At 38.1% G+C, this 25,408-nt stretch overlaps 1 protein-coding gene across 3 annotated transcripts in view; it reads right to left on the reverse strand.

Annotated features, from left to right (window-relative positions):
* Positions 1–25,408, reverse strand: part of cntn4 (contactin 4) — a 305,165-nt gene that overhangs the window by 117,011 nt on the left and 162,746 nt on the right. For all 3 annotated transcript variants that reach the window (XM_024269436.2, XM_024269434.2, XM_024269435.2), the window contains one exon: positions 4,687–4,782. In XM_024269436.2, coding sequence (XP_024125204.1) covers positions 4,687–4,782 — 96 coding nt within the window. The remainder of the gene's footprint in view (positions 1–4,686; positions 4,783–25,408) is intronic.

The raw sequence follows: 25,408 nt of genomic DNA on the forward strand, positions 1-25,408 counted from the left end.
TACGCACGCACAAATCCTAATTTACGCACAAATCAAGTATTATGTACGCACAAATCCAAGTGAGTCTAATTTCTCTCCATAGTTCACAAACTGAGGTGGTCGCAGCAGATAAAGAGGAGACATTGTTCCCTGATGTTTTGACCTTTAGGTTAAAAAAAAGAAAAAAATATCACCAGTGGAAATGTTTTCAGAGGAAGATCCCAGCTTGTTTTAAGATACACAACAACTCGGTGGCCATGGTGATGACTCAGCATCTTTAGTAAGAAAAAAAGCTAACCTAAAAGTTCACTAGATCCCATAACTCCCCAATAAGTATATTATGCTGTCAGGGGGACAAAAAGTGCGTAAAAACCTTGAAATAATATTTAGAACTACAAATAAACACCTTTTGCAATTTAAATGTGTCACAATAATAACAATGGAATACCGCATTAGCCTATTTCAGTTCTAATTATTTAGGTGATGACTTTTATTTAGAAGCCCCACGCTGTAAAAGTGGGCGGGATTTACTGCATCACCGTGCGTGCGTGATTCATTTGCACTTTTATTGTGGCGTAAAACTGCTTAGTGGTGGGTTATTAATGAGGCAAAGTATGAACTTTCAGCCTGTTGTTATGAGATAATTGTTTTTTACAGTGCTGGTAGCCATATTCACTTTTCTCCTAATTTTATTAAAGTTTCATGCAGTTTTCTTTGATAAACAACACTTTAGTCTACGTGTGTACCGCTAGCTGTTGAAACAACAGTGGCGCTAGCTTGGACAGTCAAATCCTGTGCACCTCTCTGCAAGAATCTGGTGTTTCAGCGCGGTGTTTGCACAGGTTACTGCTACACCCACCTTACAAGACACTTTTTTGTCAGATTTGAAAGCATGATGTCTGCATACTTAAGGAAAATACAGCCACACTTTGGACCTCGTGGTCGCTCTGCCACCTATGTGCATTTGTTGTTATTTGCCAGTGAAGAAATACACGTCTGAGTGACTTTAGCAGCAAAGACAAAAGAAAGAGAAATGGTCGTTGTTGCCACGCCCCTATGCCGTCACCATCAACCAATACCATTCAAGATGAAACTTATCGGTCCAGTAAAAGTCTCCGGTTTCAGTACCGCATCCCAGATTAACAGTCCTAATTCTTAACATTTTTTTGTTCCAATTTCATCTTTTATTCTTTTATTATCTTTTTTGTAAAGTCACAACGTGTTGACAAGAAAAAAAAAGATTTGTATTTGATCGACATTTTAATACTTTTTAAGGAACTGCACTCAACATACTTTCAAGTGGAGTCTCCAAACAGAAGAAAACGTTGCCAGATTTGTCAATTTTGAGCGAAAAAGTCATTGTGAGGGTTTTTAAAGTCGTTAAATATCATAAGAAGTTGCTGAATCGGTAACCCTGGATGGACTGGAGGATGCAGATGTGACGGGTCGCTCTGACATCAGAGCCACACCCTGATGCTGGTGGGTGTGGCTTCAGCTTTAGAATAACATGTCTTCTAAAAGCTACAACAACCATCAAAGTTTCACAGCATAACAATCACAATAACATCACAATAAATCTGCAGAATTGGGTTGTACGGTGGTGTAGTGGTTAGCATTCTCCCAGAAGGCTCTGGTTTGAATCCTGGTTGGGACCTTTCTGTCTCCCTGACCGTGTGTGGGTTTTTACCTGGAAATCCAGTTTCCTCCCACAACTGGCATCCCTAAACTGTCCCTAGGTGTTCTCATAAGTATGAGCATGTCTTGTAACATGCTTATGGTCAACCCGCCTTCACCCAACATTAGCTAGGATAAGCTCCAGCAACCCTGTGAGCACAAATGGACTTCACTGGGTTCAGAAAACAGATGGGTTTAAACACACTTTAGGATTTCATGACCTATTACATACTTCAAGACTCCGGTATTTAATTTGATCATTTCTTTTTACAAAATAATAAAAAAGGTTGTTTAAAGGAGCAGATACAGGCCTCCCCAGCTGTTTTGGCTGCACAAGCAGCTGTGCGCGAGAGCGAGACAGATTACATATCACAGACATAATCTTCTTTGAAATTATTCTAGCCAGCTGACGAGAGATCAGCGAGTATCAAGGAAGACAAAGCAAAGCCAAACGTTTCTCCATATAAAACTGAGATTTAATAAAAAGGTACTTTGTACTTGTTGCTTTTTTTTTTTTTGGATCAAGCTCCATTCTTGTAGTTTGTTTCTTCTGTCTTTAGTAAGTTTTTTTCACAACAAATATGTTTTTTTTTCATGATATTTCTTGTTTAATAACACTATTTGTGAGTTTGTGGTCCCTTGTTGAGGATTTATCACTATTCTTTTTATAAAAAAACAACAGTGCATCTTATAATCTGGGCGCCTTACATATGAATACATTCTAGCGGTGTTTACTGATGTCAAAGTGATTCTGAGAGTTACACGAGAATATCACAATTGTCAGTCTGTTCCGTACGAGTTACAAACAAGTCCGGGTATTACTGTAAATATGCTAAAGTGGCTAACGTGTAGCGATATTCAGACTGAGTGTTTTTTAAGCTAACAAGGCAGCTAGTGTCGCCACATTGATGTTTGCTTTAGTGGTATTGTGGTTTATTCTTTATGAGTTGCAAACATGGTTGGGTGTTGTTGTAAACAAGCTAAAGTGGCTAACAGTAGCAGTGTCAGACTGTGTTTACTTTGATGTGTTATTAAAACACTTGTGAGTTAGCGTATTCACAGTGATGTTTATTTTAGCAGTAGTCAGTGTTTTACGAGTTCCAAACAAGGTTGGGTGTAACCCTAACATGTAGCGATGTCTGACCGTGTTTTTTTTTTTTTAATTATTATTATTATTAAAACGTTGGGAGCTAGCAGAGTCTCTAATGTTTGTTTTAGCAGTTTGTCAGTGAGTTTTATTAAATGTAGCAAACGAGGTTAGGGGTCATTGTGAAAGTTTGTAAACACGGTTGTAAACAAGATTGGTAGTTATTGTAAATATGCTAATGTGGCTAACATATCGTGGTGTCGGAGTGTGCTTTTTTTACATGTTACTAACAGGGTGTGGAGTTAGCTCAATCACAGTAATGGTTCCTTTAGCGCTATTAGACTTCTTTTTTAAGTTGTAAACAAGGTGTGGTACCTTTGGTAAACATGCTAATGCGGCTAACATGTTGTGGTTTTGAACTACGTTTTTGGACGTGTTCCTAAATGGTTTAGCGTAGTTACAGTAATGCTTGTTTTAGAGATATTACAGGTTTTTTTACGAGTTTCAACCTGTCAGGAGCCAAAGTTCTGTCTCCCTGATCTTCTGTTTCTGACTGTTTATTTTCTGATTCCCTGCCGCCTGCCCTGACCCTCACCTGGACTCTGACATATCTAGTCTGTTCTTAGATGATCCCACAGTCGTGATTGACCTCTGCCTGTCTGACCCTGATTTAGCTTTGTGGACTTTCAGCTGTCTGAACTAATAAACCTGCTGCATGTGGAACCAGCTGTCTGCCACAAACAAGGTTGAGTGTTAAGGTGAATGCGTTAAAATGGTTAACCTGTAGCGGTGTCCACGATGTTGGGAGTTAGCATAGTCTCAGTTTTGATGACTTATTTTAGCTAAAGCACCTTATAGCTTGGTGCTTAAATATGACTTACGTTTGTTCAAAACTAGACCATTCATTGACTGTGCACCATATAATCCAGTGAGGTCTAACATGCGTAAGATACAGTAGATGAAACATTTGAACATGTTTGTGCGTAAATGAAACCACCTCTGTGGACTTAAGTCTTTAAAACCAGCAGCTGCAGGAGCGACGATTAAAACACGCGGCGCTAACAAGAGCAGCTTCTGTTCCAGTGGAGAGCTGTAACTCAGAGAAACTGAGCTCTAACTGACAGCCTGCATGCGCTCTGTTTACTAGTGAAGGGAGGGGGGGTGATGGTGTGTGTGTGTGGGGGGGGGCTTTGTGAGTCTGAGGATCCCTGACATGTTGTTTCCCTGTTGATTGGACAATCCAGACCTTAATTGGATTGCTTCAGCATCAACCGGCGGACCGGAAACAAGACGGCCTTTCGTGGAATAAAGAAGTCGGATGCAAATAAATCAAAATAAATAAACAAACAAACAACTTCCAGGTGGCTTTCATCAGGTGGAATAGAATTAGAGCGCGGAGACTCGCAGGAGGACGGCGTTTCCTGTCGTAGTCCTGCCAATTTGCTGATCGCCAGGATCACTTTTTTTTTCTCTTTTGTCACAGACGAGCTGAAGAGAAGCTGTTGACACAAGTGGAAACGCTGGTGTGCAGAGGGATGAAGCTCCACTTCAAGAGAAACAAATGTTTGACTTCCAGCGGCTTCAACCATTCATTAAAACGCTGACAACATTCCCCGATGTGCTTTAATCAGCTGTCAGACGTTCTTCAAAGTGAAAAAATGAGACAGGAAAGATGGTCGTTTGGTGCTTGAGGGTTTCTGATGTCCAATGCTAGCTTAGCAAAATAAAAACTTGGCCAAAAAACTCCCGATCAATAACTTTAAAGCTATAAAGTCTTAGTCATCGTTGTCCTTATCTGTATCGATTTCGGCCGGGAAATATCGGGTATCGGTTGTGAAAAGTCCTCATCGTGTATCACTACTTTAGTACATGTAAAGATTATTTTCTGTCATCATCAAAAGGATGAATAAAGCTTCATCCTTGGTTAGTAAACGGGGGGATTTTACCTCCAGAGTGCGGGGGCGGCCCGCACAGCAGAACCATCCCTTGACCTTCTCGCACAGAAACGGGGCTTCTTCTCTGGGTCTTGAAGCTCTCCAGGTCTGGAAAACACAATAAAGACGGGGCGGTTATTGAGTTGGTGAAGGCAGTTCCCGTTGAGTGTATGTAGGGGGGTGCTCCTGAAAACCACAGTCGAGGTCGAGGGTTCAAATCTATTTTGCTGTGGCATCACCAGCATAGCAGACGATGAGCTCTGATGCTCCGCTCCTGAACTGAGCTTCTGAAAGGATCCGAACCTTCAGGGACGGCAAATTAAAAGCATGCAGGGTCAGAAACAGTCAAACCACCAGGTAAAAGCAAGAATGAGGGCTTTTTTATTCTTTTTTTCTTTTTGTGGGAGGCTTAAATGTTGGTAAACACGAATGTATCTGAGAATGTGGGTGTCCCTGATCTGTCAGCACTTTATCTTTTAACATAAAATGTATTTAGTTGAAAAACCTCATTTCTTATTGTTGACTTCCTGTTTGTTGGTGATTGAAATTCCAGGATTTTCTCCATTAGAAGATATTCTCATGGATCATCCATTAACTACACAATCACTTTAGGATAAACAACACAAAACAACTTTAGCAATAAACTAAACACAACAAAATTAGAATAAACTACAACATTAGAAGAAACTATTCTGTCATTTTATTTGCACATCACAAATACAATCCTGTCTTTTTCTCTACTTCTGTTTGACAACAGTTTGAATAACAAAATACTCGGAAATGCAATTTTAATCCTAATTTTCTTTATAAATGTCCACCATCAGAAAAAAAGCCACTATAACACTATAAAAGTTTTCATTTCTTTTATGACTTCAAGGTAAATTTTGTCTTTATTTTGAGGTCAAAATTCATTAATCATTAATTTGATTTGAAATGGAAAAAAAAAATTCCTTCTTTTAAATCTATACTCGATGTCAGAGTTTTATCTTTATGTTAAAAGAGCTGCAGGTAAAACACAAAGTGCCTAATATATCAAGGGATTCTTAGAAACCCTAACCCTCCTAACCCTCCCCCGTTGTGTTAGACCAGGTAAATGTTTTTGATCTTTTTTTCACATCCTATTAAGTTTGAATGGTAAGCTGCAGACCGCAGAGCTCACACAATCTGAACCTGCTGGATAACTGCACAAGCGACACGTTGGAGGGGGTGTGTGTGAAATCACCGAGGACTATTACTGCACCCTGTTATCAAAACTCATAATAGCACCAATGACCGTTCAGCATGAGCTAAGACCATAACAAAAAACCAGAGAATAACCAATCATGGAAGCAGAAACCCGCCGCGGAGCGTCACCAATGAGGGACGTCAACAGCTCAGCTGGTTACCTTTCAGCCATCACTTCGGCCGGTGAACTCAACGGATATTTTGAAAGGTGGAGATCAAAGTATAAACATTTCACTTTTAGACTGCTCTCAGGAGAACTTTTAACTGATTAAATATTACATTTTCAGATTTAACTCAACTACCCGTATCTGGTGGAAAAAGCCTCTTTAGAGCCGATGAGGAGATGAGGCTCAACAGAGATCTGTCCTTGCACCTTTTAGTTTTGTGTGTCTGTAACTGTTGGCGGAACCAAGGATGTGATACCCCAAGGCTCCCAAGAGGCCAACAACTGACAAAGAGCTTACATTTGCAGAACATTACTACTACTTTCTAAATACTACAAACTTCTACTCCCGTGAATGTTATCTCATACTGTCAAGTTCAGCGATTCGTCTGTCCAACCATCAGAACCTGCTGGATCGCTTTTGGGAGTAACAGGGCTCCTAGAGCCAACCCAGCCACGGTTGGACAAAGGTGGAGTACACACCAAACAGCTTACCAGTCTGTTGCAGAGACACGCAACAAACACTATGCACAATTTAGAGATACTAATCCATCTACGAAGCATTCTTTTTGGACTGTGGGTGAAGACAACTCCCCACAGAAGGTTCTCAGCTGGCATTCAAACCAAGGACCTCTCACTCTGAGGTAAAAGCGCTATCAACCCGTCTGGATTTTATTTTTTTATGGAAAAGATGATCAACAAGTAGCCATTAGTTCCAAAAAGCCAAAATCCCACTGAGAAATAAACAGCTAGGACTCAGTCATTATATTTGTCACAACAACCAGAGTAATCTGCTACCTTTTTATAACATATTTTGCTAATCCTAAATTTTTTCTTTTTTTTCTGTAGTAAAAGCTATTCCAGGTTGTAAACTGACCAATCAGGTGTCTCAATAAAAGTGTGTGGTCTCATGTCGAATGTTCAGTCAACGAGATGAACTAGTTCTGCAAGCAGACCCATAAAACAGACACCATCCATTGACTATTGAAACTATTGATTTCATGACAATGTTTTTTTATGTCTGTTAACTTTGGATTCAATAGAATCCATTTTTTTTTGGATCATGGATGTTAAGGTAGTTATCATAGTCATAGTAACATTTGTTTTATTGGTGTCCGTCTGTTTTATATGTGTGGCAAACAAGGTTGGGAACTACAGGTATTGTAAATACACAGTTCAATCTGTGTTTTCTTTGGAAAATGCTTGTATTTGTACATACAAAGCAAGTAAAGATATTAAACACAAGTTAAGGTCAATAGTTGTTAGTATTATGTAAACAAACTGCTTTGTTCCAACAAAACTTGATCTCGTTCTCCGTCTGACGGTACACAGTTTGGTCTCTTCCTTTATATTGCAGGAGAGAAGCAGGAAAAGGACCAGCAAGGGCGGATCTACACTCATCTGTCTGGTCCACCAGTTTGTCTCTCAATAGTCTTTTCCCTTCAGCGGGTGTGGAAAGCTCACCCGATTCCTACCGCTGTTGTGAAGCCGAGCAGTGGCTTCTCTCCAAGCGCGCCTGGGCGCGGTGCAAGGCAGCGTTCAACACCGCCTGCAGCTTTAATTAACCTCCCTTCCGCAATATCTGGCGTGTTGTCGTGTCAGCGCAGACACCGGCGCTCCTCGTGCGGCGCCCCACGTGTCACGAAGCTGCAACCAATCCACTTCCACAAGAGATTGCTGATTAGTTCGGCTCCAAGTGATCTAAATGTAAAATTACAGAGCTCACTGATTTATGAAGAGGAGTATAAGGTCAGGTAATATATGTCATATTGGCAGCAGGACGAGTCAAAGAAAGGCAGCCTGTAATTACATCTTTGAACATAAATCTCTACTGAAGCCAGAAGCACAGTTTGACTAATGGCCATTTAACAGCTACTTAAGACCCATTAAAAGAGCCATATTTTTAATATATTTTTTCAATATTCACAGCAAAGATTAATGCCGGATAAGGCCCGGCAGGGTCAACTGAATGTGTCTACTTCGGGGAGGGAAAAGACCCACAATTCTGCATGTTATGACCTTTGCGCTATGCTGTCCTTTCACATTAAAGTCTACGCGTCAATGAGACAGTACAAATATTGCAATTTATAACATTTTGTCATAAAGAGCAGAGCTTAATCGTTCATTATTAACACCATTGGTAATATTTCATAAAAAAATGCATCTAATACAGGATCAAACTAAAAACAGAACAACAGAAACAAAACACTAAGCACTTTTTTGTGTATACGTCCCACTTGACAACATTTAATTATGGTTGAAAGTTTAAAATAAAGTTTTTAAATTTGGTTGTATGTAGTGTCACTTTACATTTAGAGCAAAATCTTGGTTCTGAGACTGATGGCACCTCTGTCGGATGAAGACATGACCAAAAAAATGAATTAATAAAAATGAATTAACAGCTAGCAAAGGCTAAAAATTATCTACTAAATGAAAACGTCCACAAAGTCATCCTCTGTCCTGTTAAATCACCTACAAGTCAGGACTGAGTAAATAAAAACAGCATTTGAAGAGATTTTAAAAGTAGGAAACTAAAAAGGGTTTGAAACTAAAAAGGGTATAAGATGAATCAAAACACAATGTTTTTTAGTACTTTTAGAGGTTTTAGTACCTAAAATAGCAGCAATAAAGTGTAAACAATTGTTTTTTTTTTCTTTTATAACGTATTAAACTTTCACTGCATAGAATATCCTGCAGTCAGTATTGATAGTGAAACACATTTTAACAAGTAAAAAAGTAAATAAACCTCAGGGGCCATATTTCAAATGACAAACCACATCTATGTAGCTTTTAGCACAGACAAGCTAACTGCACTACTTTTATGCTAATACTTACTTTTAGAATCTAGTTGTTTGTTAAAAAATACTTACTAGCATCTTCACCTTATGTCAAGCCACCAAGTATATTAAAAACAAAAACCTGCTAATTACAAACAGTTATGGAAATTAGGAGGCAAATATTGGGGTTCTTTTCAATGAAAGACAAGCTAATAGCTGCTGTTTTCATGATTAGCCATTGAGAAGTACCTAATCAAAAAACTTTGTAGCTGCTAAGTATAACTTTTTTTGCTAATACAATAGTAGGGAAGCATCATATAAAGTGAATTGGGAAAAGAAACATGCTAGCTGCTACCATGGTGATATCTAGCTTGAAATACCAGCGCTAAGTGCCTTTGTTTATAAAGAAGCACCAGAGACTTTGAAAGTTCTACTGAACGCAATTATTGAGTGTTTTTTTGCTAATATTACAGTAAGTAAGCATGAATTTGGATCAGAGATTTGCTATAATTTTAATTCTAATATTCAGTTAAAAATATCAGTGCTAAGTGCATCTCTTTATGCTAATATAAAAGACGCATCAAATAAGGCAAATGAGACAAAAGACCTCCTGGTTAGAAAGTAATTATTGAGTGGTTTACAAATAATTAAACTAGTCACCATCATCCGTATGCTAATAAAACGCACCTAATGGATCAAGTTTAAGGCACTGACATGCTAATTCCTGGTGCAATGGGTTTTAATAGTCAACTTATTTTTTTTTGAAAAAATGAAGTAAAACTTTTAATTTATTGACACTTTAATAAATAAATATATTTCATAAAGAAGGTAGGAGAGCCTCTAGTTGGGATATAAAGGGTATGAACATGGTGTTACAGTTCAATGGTTGTAGCCTTTTGTTTTGGAGCTTTACTGACAGATTGAACTGATAGAATTCAGGTTTGATTCCTTTTTGCTGAGCCATCCATCCTCCCCTTACCAAACTTGACGAAAACAAAAGTGTGAATAAGTGAGCTGTCTTTAGCTCATTGAGAGCAAAAAAGGAAACAAAACAAAGCACAGATGTGGACACACTTATTACGCCCTTAAATTCTTGATATAAAGTTTAGGTACTTGCTTCAGATCCGGTAGAACTTCAGATTTCAGCAGCTAAGTATACATTTTAAAAGTAAATCCAAGTCCAACTGAACTGATTTTGTTCATTTAACGACTTTGAATCTGTTATTTTTCTATTGTAGTTCAACCCAGCTTGAGTTTTATATGGGTCAAAATACTAAAGTCCCATGGTTTTACAACATTTATACATATCTTGTTTTAAAACACCGGGGAATTTTAATTTTAACAGGTTTGAACAAAGTGTAAAAATGATCTAGGACTGTTATTTTTGCCAAAAAAAGGATGCTTACAGTCCACAGTCAAATACAGTTTAAAATCTTTGCCTTTCTCTTCATTTAAACACACTCAAAATGAAAAAAAAAGTGCTAAATTAACTCAGAGTTCTAGAAGTAAATGTAATTTCCCTGAATTAAATCTGTCATTGTTTGTTTTCTAAAATCAGGCAATCCAATTTCTAAGCCCACTTGATTTCTGCGGTGACGAGCAAACCTCGCTGCTAAGCCACACGCTGTGTGCTTCAATTACATGCACAGTGATTCACTGTGCCGAAAGCAGGCACAAGTGGGTTTTAAGCACTACCAATGCTACTGAAAATAACAGCCTTACTAGATGACAGCTTCAGGAAACTGGAGCTGTGATAGTATAATGAACGCAAGCAAAAGTACAACACATATGACAACCTTCTCTTTTAAAAAACTATTTTCTCATGAACCACATAAAATAGTTTTTTCTATTTCAGAGATCATCTGGACAAACATTCTACAAGTCTTCAAAACACGTTTCTATCTGTCCATCCTCTGTTCCCAATTACTGCTGTGTAGGGTCATGGAGCTGCTGGAACCAATACGCTGATTATCAGTCAATCAATCAACCACTATATGTAAAGCACCTTTCATCATGCTTTAAGGATCCAGCCTGCCTCCACATTTGGCCCAAACAATATCAATGATGCATCATTTTTTTTTCTCAATCTGACCAATCGAGACTTTTTATTCCACCCTTCTGCACTCTGAACTATGACAGGAGAGGATAGACTATTTATTGGTTTTAGTTTTAAGATGTTTAGTAATTTTTCTGGAAAACCATAAATTCTTACGCTTAGGCTGTGATTGCTAAACTTTTTCTATTAGCCTACAAATCGACCCCACATCGGAGAAGAAAACAGTTATGTGGCCCTCACAAGAAAATTATTTAATTAATTTAAAGCAACAACAATCAAAGGACTAATATAAAATGGAAGGAAACACTGAGGCAAATAGTTTGAGAAAAGACAGTTTAGTCACAGTGGTTTGGCAAAGGTTTGGTACACCCCGGATGGTGTGCTGGTATATCACAAGGCCATACTACCACATACACACTTGCTTCTGAGGGGAAAACTTGAATTCTAAGTATAATGATGCTCACATCAGGGGCGTCCGGTTTCAGTGTCAATGCACAGATACAGCAGGGGTACCAGGTGCGGTTCAGTTCTCTAGTAGCATCATGTTTAAGCGTTGAATATTTGATGTGCGATGTTTCCAGAGTTCATGTACCTGAAGTTAGATGAACTTGTGCGTTTAGTCAACCAATCAAGCACTCAGCTATGGTAGTGACACGTTGATAAAGGTTGGAGTCCTAAAACTAACATAGAGGAAAAGCTAATTGTTGCTGTTTGAGCTACTCCTGAACACTATAGTCTAATTTTCACTGAACAGTCCAGTACGGACCGGTCTGGAATTTGAGCGTTTCTATTGTTAAAATGGACCCATGAAAGACTACCGACCCTTACCTCTTGAGGGCTCCTCATCGTGTGTAGGCCCATTGAAAAATGGAAAGGCTGGGTGGAGCCGCTGTAGCCACACGTTGATTGGCAGAAATTGATGACGACATTAAAAGCGCTAATATAGCGCTCATTTAAGCTAACGTTTCCAATGTTTGTGAGCATTCGTGTTTTTGTGGTTTCCTGTGAACTCTTTTGGTCATTAGTCTATATTGTAAATGCCTGCAAACAACAGCAAGGTCTGGTCTGTGGTAAACTTTAAACGTTCCTTGTCGTCCTTCGGTAGCGGTATGAAACAGGGTGAGCTAGCAGCATGCTAGCGGCATGTTACACGATGAATCGCCGTGAAAACAAACTGCTTGGTGGAAGCAAGGCTTAACTGAGTGGAAAATGCTCACCAGAATTAACAGGACCGTACAACTCCTTACCGTACCGCTCAGTGGAAATGAGGCTTTTGATGTTTTTCACATTTGTCACCTCACAATAATACTTCCATTTTAATTTATTTTTCTTAATTTTCTCCCATCTCAGACTCATGTAGGACAATAAGATGTTAAAGTTTACCACAGTAACACAGAAGTGCAAATGCAGTTCCTGCAGTAGATGGTAAGTAGTAGATGGTTTGGACATTCCTTGAAGGCCCAAAGATCATGCTTGCTGATACCAACAACTCTTGAAAACAAACAAACCTGATCTTCTCTCTCAACATCCTCCCTAAGATAGAAATAAGCCTCTAATAAAGTTTAGCAGAAGCTCCTCCCACACTTTGGAATAAGCGTCTCGCAGCAAAATTTGAGGCTCGTCAAAACAGAGGCGGCAGACGAGGATTGGAGGCGTGGATCGCATTTAGTGTGAACGCAGCATTAGAGTCGCCAGGATGTTTTTGGACCACAGGAGGAAGCCGGAGTGCCAAGAGGAAACCCACATATGCACGGGGAGAGCATGCAGACTGAACCAGGGTCTTCCTGCTGTTAGCCGACTGAACCCCAGAGCCGCCGCGCAACCCATTCCTTTAGAAGCAAAAGACATACTAGCTCTTTGCTTCTTTAGGGATTTGCAAACTTGCTCCACAAAAACTGACCATGACCTGATTTTAGGCAATAGTTGATTACCTAGATCACGAGGCTGCGGTGTCACATAATTCTAGTCAGACACAAACTGCAATTTCTAATTTCTCCTCCATGATCAATTCTCAAACAGCTGGATTCCGTTTTGATGTATGGATGGAGTCCCTTTCAATTCACCAAAGTACCGAGTCCCTGATTGGTCAAATGTCTGCCTTGCTTAAATTTCAACAGGTTCAATGGAATTAGAGCCCAAAATCAGTCTTAAAAATTTGCGTAGCGACTCGGAATGCAAGAGTTTTGATCGCAGAAGCCCAAAATGTGCATATTTGCGTGTTTATAAAGACATTTTATCATTGTAAATGGTTGCTTAAACACGTGTTGCCAAGGAAGGGTGGTTTGACCGCACATCTGCATGAAATGGACATTTTCTTTTTTGACCTCTCAAATTCCAGCTCTAACTTCTGAATGAACAGATCAGGTTAAGATATGAACTCTTTTTGCCAATCAAGATGTGATTTTGCAGGAGTTGAATGTTTTTTTTTTTACTTTTTTTTTACATTTTAACCTGCACTGAGTAGGTTTGCCTCTCATCTCTTTTCTTGCACCTCTTCAGGTCTTTGCATTTAAGAATTCCTTGACTTGAAAATTGTGTAACCACAACTGACCGCATAGGGGTGAAAAGCAGCACCTTGAAAGTTGTTGGACTTTCTTCATTTCTTTGCAATGTTTGAAAAATTTTGTCAATTCCAGCTGCAGAATCCGAATGGCTCCTCTCCAACACTCTTTCACATCTTCTCCTTTAACCCCAAACCCACACAGTCAGCACTATCCTTCAACGTTCAGGTCTGCCAGAATGGGAAGTTTGCAAATCTGTGAGACAATGCGAAACGCAACGACTTCCACTGATGAGGCCGCGAAAACGACCCGCAGCTTCCCTCCACTCATCAGAGCGATCTCATTGTTCAGCTGCTCGGCTCACAGCTTTATTGTTTGGCTCGGGCTCACAGCACCGCTAATGGCCGCAGCGCTCTAAAAGCCTGCTGTCGACTGCCTGTTCAACAGCAAACGGCAAACACGGGGCGGCCAGAGAGTGGCTGGCGACAAGCAGACGCTTCCATTAGACACTGGACAAAACAATGGAGAGTTTTTCAATCAAGCTATAACGTTAAAATCATGCAAATGTGAGGATAAAACGGTGCTTGGCTAGAAAAATTTGTTTTCAATGGTACTTGGCAGTCAGGTGAAAAAAGTAGAAACAAAAGTTTTGTGGGGTCAGTCTTTTTTTTCATTTGGTAAATGAGAGCAAAATTCTTGCATCGTTCTTTATGTCTCCAGTGACTAGTTTATGTCACGTAAACTCATTTGATCTCAAGGGGTTAGTAGCTGCTTTCAAAATCTGCAAGTTACAGAGAAAAATATCTATGTAGAGGGCAGTGAAGGGAAAATTCTGCCAGAAGATGGTGAAGATTATTTGTATGCAGTCTAAAATAAATATGAAAAATATACTGTTTGTTTTGACTGTCTTTTTGATTAAAAAAATAAATAAAACAGGTAATTAACAAGTAATTAACTATGGACCAAATAAAACTAAACATTGAAAATAATGTTTTTACTATAATTTTCAACAACCATTTCCGAACTTTATATATGATCAGGTAGCATACAACATTTTTATAACTTACAGACATTATTCTTTAGGATTACAGCAGGCTAATAACGCTGACATAATTTCCAGTAGGGAAAATAATTGATATCTTTGCCCAGTTTTCTTATGATTGTGACTTAAACCCATACAAAAAAAGGCTACAAAGCAAAGACTGTGTGATATAGCATAAATGGATCCTTCAGTGCAAATGCTAACGTTGGTTTCACCCCTAACCACAACTGGCTCATACATGAGCTGGTATCAACACAAAGACGGCCATATATATATATATATATATATAAATTAACACTAAAACATAAGTCTTGGCTAAACAGCTTAGTTGTGCTAGTGGGATATGTTTAAATTATTTCCTAAAATAGACAAAAAACAAGTCTAGTAGCCAGGATGAATGTGAACTTGTGTCACTACATGCTGGTCTCATTATTAGCTCGAATTACTGTTTGCTTATTTTACTGCATCCAATCACTTTTGTTTACTAGCATTGCTGTTAACTTTTAGCTATTTTTGCTCTTAGTCATTAACATTGTTTGCTAACACAGTTAGCTATTTCCCTTGCCAGTAAATGTTGCTGTTAATAATCATTACTGTTAGCTAGTCTCACTATTAGCCAAGTTTACTGTTGGCTATTGCTTTAAAATATGCAACTTTTGCATTTAGTCATCATCACTGTTAGGTAGGCAGAATCCAAATTCTTCCTTTATCACTATGGCTTCTCGCTACACTTCAATTGTAAGGGAATTTGGAGCTAAAGTGGCATCCGAAATTGTTTTTTAAGGGGTAGCTATAGGTTCTTATGACTGTGTATCAGTCAGAAGTTTTAGCATTCATTTTTAAAGTTGTAAAACAGATGTTATGTATTTTCCAAGTGCTGGCAGCTACATGCTAATGTAGATGACCAGCAACTACTGAAGATGTCATTGTGGGTGAAGAAAGTCCAAATCTGAGGACACTATTTTTCCATAACTCTCCATTTGGAGGGCTAAATGTTTTCGTAGGGAGAAGTCGCAGAGGTAGGGGAAGAATTCTGATTCAACTCACCGTTAGCTAGTCTCAATATTAGCTTATTTTACTATTGGTTATTGCCATTGTTGGCTAGCAAGGCTGTTATTTACTTCCTTATCTGTGAAATGTGCTAATAGCCATAATCCATGTTAGCTAGCAACACCAGTAGCTTTACAGTTGGCTATTACCATTTCATCCTAGCATTACTGTAAGCTATTTCCTTGTCTACAAATGTTGCCTTTATGGTTAGCTAGTCACTCTTAGCTATGACCATTGTTAGCTCATTTAACTGTTGGTCATCTCGATTCCTTGCTGGCATAACTACTAAAAACTCCCTCAAATCTTTATTTTAGTTATGATCATTGTCTGAAAGCAATGTAATGTCCTTGTAAGCAAATGACACAGTTAGTCATCTTTTCCGTAAACTACTCTTATGTTTAGCTTGTTTCACTATTAACTTATTTTACTGTTGACTATTGTTTGCTAGCATTGTCGTTAATTACTTCCTTGCCCACACATGTTGTCCTTTGCCATCATTACTGTTAGCTAGGAGCATTGTTAGCTTATTTTACTGTTAGTTATCACCATTGTTTGTTGACATTGGTATTTTGAACAACTCCCTCAATAAATTTTGCTTTTAGTCATAATTATTGATTTCTAGCTTTGCTCTTATCTACTTCCTTGTCAGTAAATGTTAGTGTTAGGTAGAAATATTTTTTTAGCTAGCTTCTCTATCCTTTAATTTCACTGGTAGCCAGAGATGCCTGCCAGTTTTGCATGTCCAAGTCAAATTTTTAGCTGTTAATTTAAGTCTAAAATGCCACAATAATAAGTTATAAACACTTAAACTCTGTTTCTCTATGTTTTAAAGCTGCACAACTAGAAATTGCATTTTAATTGAACATTTCCTGCTAATCTTTTCTCTGACGAAACCTCACCTGAAATAATCTGCCCTCTGATGTCGTTTTGCCCTTCTCTTCCGCAAAGGTTCATCTACCCTTTTGATTTATTTGCTTGTTCGTCTGTGCTCCTCAGCGGAAAACAACATGTCATCCCCTGAGGAGAATAATTGAGAGTGTGGGTGCAGTCCATGGATGGGATGACATAGTCCTCCTTCTGCGCAGTCATTTTTACAGCAAATCTCTGTCCCTCCTAATTACATCTGCTGGAGTGTGAATAGCTCTTTGCCCAATCCTCGTGACCAGAGTGCCATAGGTGAAGAGACAGCAGAGATATCTTAATATGAGGTGATTACTACAAGGCTGCCTAAATTGGGTCATTTATTTTTAATGAGTGTTTTTTGTAGCTGTTTAGGTGATGCTCGCTGTTATCTCCAACTGTCACTCTGAGGTGATTAATGTTGAAGCCAGCCTAATTGACTCCACTCTTTGTCAAAAGGTTTTATCTCTGGCTGCTGTTGCTGATCGGTGATGCTTTTTTTTTTTCCCCCACCTACACCACTTTAGCTCCATGAATGATCTTGGCTCCTAGATGTCGAATAAACATTTTTTTTTAAATCAAACACAATTTTTTGGCAGTGGTTTTGGGCACTTAAAATGACAACTGAAGCTTTATATTTGGGAATTACTTTCATCTAAAGGCGCGATAGAAGTTAGATAAAAGCCCCCAAGCCTTCCCAAAATATGAGTCTATAGAACAAAGTCAACAAAAGGAAGGGGACATCTAAGGTTCGGAATTGAAGCCCCCGCCCTTCTACCCCCAAAAAAAAACAGTATTTTGGCATTATTTTTTTGGCTGAGATCAAAGGCGTTGAGACTTATGAAGTGGTTGGCTGGCCTGAAAGCATGTTGCTGCAAAGGCGACATCCAGAGTGAAGAACCATACGCCGCTCGCAGCCAGAAAGACCAAAAGACCCATTGTTGGGAAGGGGAAGGGAGGCCCAGAGAAACAACAAGGAAAAGAAAGAGTCAGATTTACAAAACAGTACAGCCGAAGCCTTTGGGTTCCATCCGCGGTGACCCAGACCAAAAAAAGACCGTCTTTCTAATCTCACCCAACTGTGCAAATGTTCAAAAGAAAGCTTTAAAAGCAAAGAGTTTGCCTTCAGGGAGGAGGGGCATTACGGATAGCCATTAAATTTGTCACATAAAAGAAAAGAGAAGAATGGAAGTCACTTCAGATTTTCATAAAAAACAACTCTGGAACTGTGCTGATGGATTCTCCACAAAAGCTTCAGCTCGTGAGGGAAGTGACTAACAATGATTAATCGCCGCAGAAGAAGTAAACGTGAAGTCCCGTCTACTTCCATTTGCATCATTTACTCCAAACCTGGCCTGGCACTGCAAAAAAAAAAAAAAAATGATGCAGATTAGGCCCATGATTACATCCCAGACATATGAGCTCTCCAAATGCCAGAACAACTAATCATACTTTAACACGCCAGAAGATCCCTCACAACCTGCTGCTACATATAGATCCACGGGCCTCCAACTGTTCCGATGATTGCAACCTTTGACGGACATCATTATGGGGTATAATAGATCGGATCATTGATTATTACCTCAGGTTATTTAACAAAAAATGTTGAATATGAGCAATTATCCTGGAGGAGCAACTTTTTCTTCCCGTCAATGTGGGAGGGGTCACAATGTCATTTCCAAACCAATTCTATTCCATCACTGCACAGCGGAAAAGGTGAAGTGATTATAGACATTTTCAGCGGTGTAAGTGTTCATCTAAGTTCACCACGAGACCTAGTGAGATCAGTCTGGAAAGAAAGGGCAAAATATCCAGTAATTACTTCTAGAAATACTATCTGTTAGGCATGGAGGTGGAATAGTGGTGGTTTGGGCTTTTCAGGTGCAACAAAATGAGTTTTCCTCTTGTTGATTCTCTGGCCCTCTAACCTTCATTACATTTTGAGGGGTTGTTGGTTTGTAATCAATAATACCACATTATTTTGTGGTGGTGGCATGTTTAACCAGGTGTGCCCCCCCAATAAAATAAAGTTTCCCCTGACTGTGGATTAAAAATGTAAACATATACCTGTTTATTTTGCCAAGTCTCATGATTGATAGGTCATTGATGGATGGATGGGTGGATGAATGGATGGATGGATGGATGGATGGATGGATGGATGGATGGATGGATGGATGGATGGATGGATGGATGGATGGATGGATTGGTGTGTTGATGGATGAAAAGATGGATAGTTGGATGGATATAGAGGCGGCTGAACTGATGGAAGGATGAATGGTTGGGTGGATTGACAAATAGATAGATGGATAGATCGGTGGATGAATGGATATTTTGATATGAATGGATAGTTGGGTGGACAGACAGACGGACAGATGGATAAATGGATGTGTAAATGAAGGAATGAGTGGATGGATGAATGGATAGTTGGGTGGACGTACGGATGGGTTTGCGGATTGATGGAAGGGTGGGTGAATGGATGGATGGATGGACGGATGATGGAAGGGTGGGTGGATGGATGGATGGATGAACAGATGGATGATGGAAGGGTGGGTGAATATATGGAAAGTCAGGTGGAAAAAAGAATGGACGTATGGATGTGTTTGTAGATGGATGAGTGAGTGAATAAATAGATGAATGGATGAACAGTTGGGTGGATGGACAGGTTTAAGGATTCGTGGATGGATGGATGGATGGATGGATGGATGGATGGATGGATGGATGGATGGGTGTGTGGATGGATGGATGGATTCTTCATCATCCCTAGCAGAGAAATTCTTCTCAAAAGCGTTCACAGTGATGTAAACCACACCAGAGTCCGTTTACATGTGAAGCGGATCAGGATTCATTTGCTTGATCCGCATCAGAGTTCACATCCTAAATAAACTGGAGTATCTGTGGAAAGGAATTTGGATAAAGACCAAACACTCCAACCTTTAATTTGTGTGATCAGCTCAAAGGAAACCCATGTCAAAACCAGATATAAGTTTACCACACATTATGTCATCAGTTTCTCATCGTCATATAATCACAACAGAATTGATCCTTTCTCACATCTTTTCTCCTTTTACCTTAAGGTGTTCTGTTTATGTTATTCCTGGCTTGAACCTTTAGAAAGAGGATGGTAAACCTCACAGCTGCGACTCATATGACATAAAATCCAACAAATCTTCTGCAGCATGGAGCAGATTCTGAGCACCAATATCTAGATTACAGATAAAACTCAAAGCAAAGAGGTTCCCCTATCAGCTATTTACGGCTCATTAACTATGTCAATACACTCCCTCCACCACAACACAGCAGCTGAAAGGAGTCGGAGGGATTTATTTGCATCTAAATGAGCTGTTTGCGTTTCCCCTGCAGGCTCTAGAGCCTTTCAAAAAGCTTTTCGTCTAGCAAAAAAACAAAAAAAAACAAATGTGAAACTGTATGTAACATCTCTCAAAGCAGGATGCATCCAGACAAGCTCCTTGTTTCCAGACTATTCCTCTATGGAGAGTCGAGGCTTCCCACAACTTGGGATGAGCTTGTCTGTTACGAAGGCCCCCAGGACAGAAAAACAAAAGAAAAAAACAGCAGTGATCAGGCCTTCGTTCAGGAATGAGTTATGAGCGAACATCTTTTACATAATCACCGGTATACAATCGATACACTGACTAATCAAGGGCGGTGAGTATTGAGTGAAGGCGCCCACTGCACATCAGTTATTGGTGCCTCATGAGGTAGACAGCCACAACACCAACATCATCCATCAAAAGTTTGTGACGTGGACAAAAACACTCAACTATTTGGAGGCCGGCCAGTCCCGCAGGATCACCTTGAGGACCTCACGGACATCTCCACCGACAGATAATGGACATCCACCAGGTAGAACACTTTCTGGAACAATTTATTAAAACTCCTGTGAACTATTGTTTTAAGGCAGTTTTGGAGTTTAGCTAATATTTCAGCTACATGCTAGCTGTTATGACTAATTTAGGCTTTTTTATTTGTTTTTTAAGGCAGTTTTGAAGTTGAGCTACTATTTCCGCTACATGCTAGCTGTTATGACTAATTTAGGATTTTTTTATTTGTTTTTTAAGGCTGTTTTGAAGTTGAGCTACTATTTCAGCTACATGCTAGCTGTTATGACTAATTTAGGATTTTTTAAGTTTCCTTTAGGATCTTTTTAAGTTTAGCCATTTTTCCAGCTACATGCTAACTGTTTTGGCTAACCTAAGTTTTTTTTTTTTTTTTTAAGTTTTTTAGGCTAATTTGGTATTTAGCTAATATATTAGCTGGCTATCAGCTTCAGCGTTTTCAGCCATTAACTTCAGTGTTTTTATCTATTAATTTCATCATCCTCAGCTATCAGCACTATCATCTTCAGCGGCCAAATTTAGCTTACAGCATTCAGACAAGCATTATCACAGTTCATAATTATGTTAAAAATTACAATTAAAAATAATTTTTTTTTATAGTGTTCAATAAATGTATATCCTGTTCAGCCCGTGAGCTAAGATGTGTTTTGGATTTTGGCCCCTGGTGTGATTGAGTTTGACACCCCTGGTTTACACAATGAACGTTTAACAGCTATTTTTTTTGCAGAGAAAAGCAGCTTAGTGTCGTTATGTAAGATTTTACGTTCAAATGCAGCCTGTTACGTCTGCTGCTGCTCTGCGTCACACTTTCCACACACCCTGATTTTTTTGTTTCTTTTCTTCGGCCATCTTTGTTTTGAGATGTTTCCTTATTAGGCAGCCTTCAAATTCTGAGCATCTCCTATTTTTGTAAATAGATTTTTTTATGAACAAATCTCTCTCTTTTTTTTATTCCTGGGATGTTTGTGAAAGTTTTTAAATCATTAAGGCATTTATTTTTTTTTCTTTATGTTACATCTTTTTACAATTCACTTGAGCCCCGGTTTCTGGGCATAAGATCAAGAAACCCCCGAAGCGCATTTGACAGGAATGAAAGGCAGTGAATGAAAAGGCAGAGCATGTTTCTTTCATATTTTTTTTTTTTTGTGAGAAACACTCTTGCCTTTTTTTTTTTTTTTTTTTTCTCTGAAATCACTCAATCAGGATTTCATTATTCATCTTAAGCTCAATCTTAAATAATATTTGACCTTCACAACAAGACGAAACAATCAATTTCGACATGGAGGCCTTTGATTTGGTGAGAAAGTGGGAGCTTGTTGCCGTTTTGCAGCCCTCCACACACGCGGTCTTTAACCTTCAAGTCAGCCGCCTTTGATTGTAAACGCAGCATAATAATAAATGATCGGCGCTCGCTGATTCGTGTGTTTATTTAAAAGTCGGGTTTTTTCTTGCCTGTTACGTAGGACAGTGTCAGATCGCAGGAGAGGAAATACTCCCGGCCGATTAAACCTTAACACCGGAGATGTCGCTGGTGAACTACCATAACTTTTTGACCGTTTATGTAATTAATGTAAATCCAACAAATACTGACATGTATAAAATCAGCCTTGCTTATCGCCTTTTTTCCGCTACAGACACTTCACTACTGTAAACTGTTGCACACATCGACTGTTTATGAGAACCGGACCGAGTGAGTGTGATGTCACCCATAGAAAATAGGCAGGAAGTTGTCCTTAGGTTGACAGGCTTTTCCTCCTTTGTGTGATCTCTTTATATCTTTTATATTAACATTATTGTTTTTGTAATGTGTGTATTTTTTATTAATAGATATTTTAATTGATTGTCTCACATTTGTATTTTGAACTACAAAAACTGTAAGGACACCGTTTCCCCACAATGCATTGTTTTGTAGTCATCCAGGTGGCTTGCAGTGGCTTGTCAGCGCAGTACCTAATTTCAAGCTGCGCTCGCCTACCCAACTCGCAATACTTTTGTGATGGCACACATGTGACGTTGGAGCAAGAAACGAACCTGCACACACTGTGCACCAGTCAATCTGTGCAGTCGCAAAAGAGTTTAAAGGGAAACCAAACCCTAAATCAACTTTTTTTGGTTGTTGACCTCTAGAAATGGGGCTTTAAAAGTGCTGTCTGTTGGTCAAATTTTTGACGATTTAAAATAAACTTCCTGAAATCAGAGTCTAAAACCGTCTGTGTGCTGCCCCCTACAGGTTGAAACAGGACATTACAGTTGAATTTTGTGATTGGTCAACTGGTGTGTCCCAAAAGTTTCACGTCATCATGCTCTGAGCTCCAGGATAAAAGCCCCGCCCATCTTTGATTCTGTAACGGACGTAATCGTGTTAGCTTTAGCATGGCTCGTAGGTGTATTGGCTGCACTCGTCAAAAATCTACCGGCTTGCGCTACTTTCCAGTGGACTTGGAAGTAGACAACAATAAATTAGTGCAGTTGGCATTGAATCCAGTGAACTCCGTCCTGGTGATGGTTTTGCAATGAACATTGGGATTGTTTGCTTAACGTGTTAGCCTTTATCAGCTTATAATGTTATGGTACCGAAGCTAACTTCACTGTCAATCACAGATCTAAGCCACACCTCTCTGTTAAGCCCGCCCCCTTTATTTTTTATTTTTGCATTTTTCAAATCTGGGCTGAGAGTGGAGTCAGCCTCCATCTATCTGTCCTGTTGTGTTACCCTTAAACAAAAAAAAAAAAAGGAAAGTTGACAGTGAGGGCCACCGCTTCCAGAGAAGGTGGAAATTGGCATATTTTTTCTCTGAAATATGAAACTGTGTCTGCCAGCATGCCACGAGACTGTGGGCTGTTTTCAAGGAGTTCAATGTCAAGAGGTACATAAGGTCTAATGTACAACAGTGGGGCTGTGAGTCATACAAATTATTTTTGAATTTATGGTTGAAAAAGACTGAATAAACATCTCACAAACTTCATTTTTTATTACTTGACTCAACTTTAAAGTTATGCAAATCAAGCAACAGTTTGAACATGCGAGGACACATTCTATCATTTTTGTGAACTTTTTTATATGTCTTAATTAAAAGCATTGTATCTCTCCCTTTCATAAATAAAACTTCTTTACGTTCCGACTGGAGATGATATAATGACTAGATTAAAAGAGCTGGCAACAGTGAAATCTTCTGACTTGCAACCTTTTGCTGCACATGTGAGTTTTTAGCATTTCCAGAGATTGCTTTCTTTCTGACTCTGACAGCTCCAAATACCAACCAGCTCATTAGAGGTGTTAGCGGGCTCTAACTCTGTCTTGTGTCAAAATGACTGTCACATTTTGCTTAGAACTAATTACCAGCAAAATGTTATGATCTCTGCCAGGAGAATTGTAGGGCTGGAGCAGACACCCACTTCCTGCCTGAAGAGTGAACACTGACGGAAAATCCGTACGATAGCAGAACCAAATTTTAATTTAACAGATTATTTTAAATTTGTGCATTTTTTTACATTTTCACATTTCTATGGGTTTTGGTCAATTTTCAAGTCATTTTTGCATAATTCCATATTTGTACATTTTTACATAGTTTTATATTTTATGTTTGTCCGTGTTTGTATTTCTTACATATTTACATTTTTGTAATTTTTTACACAATTTTATACATTTGTACGTGTTCACGTTTGCATATTTATATTTTTGTACATTTTTACACATTTTTATTTATACATTTATACGTGTATGTATTTTTACACATTTTAATTCTTGTACATTTTTTACACAATTTTATGCTTTTGAACATGTTCAGAATTTCATGTGTTTACATATTTTTACATCTTAACACATTTTAATAATTTATACATTTGTACATGTTCACGTTTGCATACTTACCTTTTTGTATATTTTTACACATGTTTACATTTTATACGATTTCACGTGTTTGTTTTTTTACATAATGGTACATTTTTAGAAATTTTTATATTTTATAATTTGGTTCATTTTTATATTTTTATTCTTTTTTGACATGTTTGTACATTTTTACAAAATTTGAAATGGTTGTTCGCATTTTTACGTATTTATACATTTGTACATTTTTATGTTTTATACATTTGTACGTGTTTGTATCTTTGAATTTTTGTACATTTTGACACATTTTTAGTTTTCATTTTTGTATTTTACATATTTAGAAATGTGTACATTTTTACACAATTTTATACAGTTGTATGTTTTCGTGTTTTTGCATGTTTACATAGTTGTATATTTTGACACATTTCTGTATTTTATACGTTTGTACGTGTTCACGTTTGCATATTTAAACATATGTAAATTTTTACACATTTTTGCATTTTATGTTTTATTTTTATTTGTTTGTACATAGTTCGTTCCCTTTTTCACGTATTTACATTTTGGTACATTTGACAATTTTTTATATTTTATACACTTGTACATTTTTACTTATTGTACTCAGTTTAATACGTTTCATGTTTTTACACATTTGTGGGGTTCACATTTTTACATGTTTGTACATTTCATTTCAGATTCATCTTTTTGTATTTTCACACTATATGTTCACATTTTTACATCTTCATATATTTTACACTTTTACATGTTTTTGTACATTGTTTTAAATTAAGTTTAAATTCGTCTTTTTTTATAAGCATCTTGTGTTTGACAGCATGTTGGTGAAAAGTGTTATATCATTAAAGTGATTTATTCTTTTTTTATTTACACATTCTGAAACATTTTTGCAAATTTTATAAGTTTAAAAAAATATTTTCTTTTTAACACATTTATAATATTAACACAATTTAGTGTATCAACAGGTTTGTACATTTTTCCTGTTTTTAGAATTTTTTTACACATCTTTAACCCCTAAGAACCCATGGAGACATTAGAGTTACTGAAAAATATAAGATATGCATTCTGTGATCCACGTGGGTTTGTGGTACTTTTCACAATATTTTATTTTGAAGGAAAAATGACTCTGGGTCTTTATGGGTTAAGAACAAGTCTTGCTTTATCCTTAAATTTAAAGTGAGAATTGATGTTTGCTGTTGGAGTTGCATCACGTTTACTCCACAGGTTTAGATTTCTGATCTTCCTTACATTACAAGAAGGGAAAATCCATACAAATTATAATTTTTTTTTTTTCAAAGAGTCTTATTTTAGCAGTTTAGTACAACT

The sequence above is a fragment of the Oryzias melastigma genome, linkage group LG5 (assembly GCF_002922805.2).
Source record: "Oryzias melastigma strain HK-1 linkage group LG5, ASM292280v2, whole genome shotgun sequence".
NCBI classification, from domain to species: domain Eukaryota; kingdom Metazoa; phylum Chordata; class Actinopteri; order Beloniformes; family Adrianichthyidae; genus Oryzias; species Oryzias melastigma.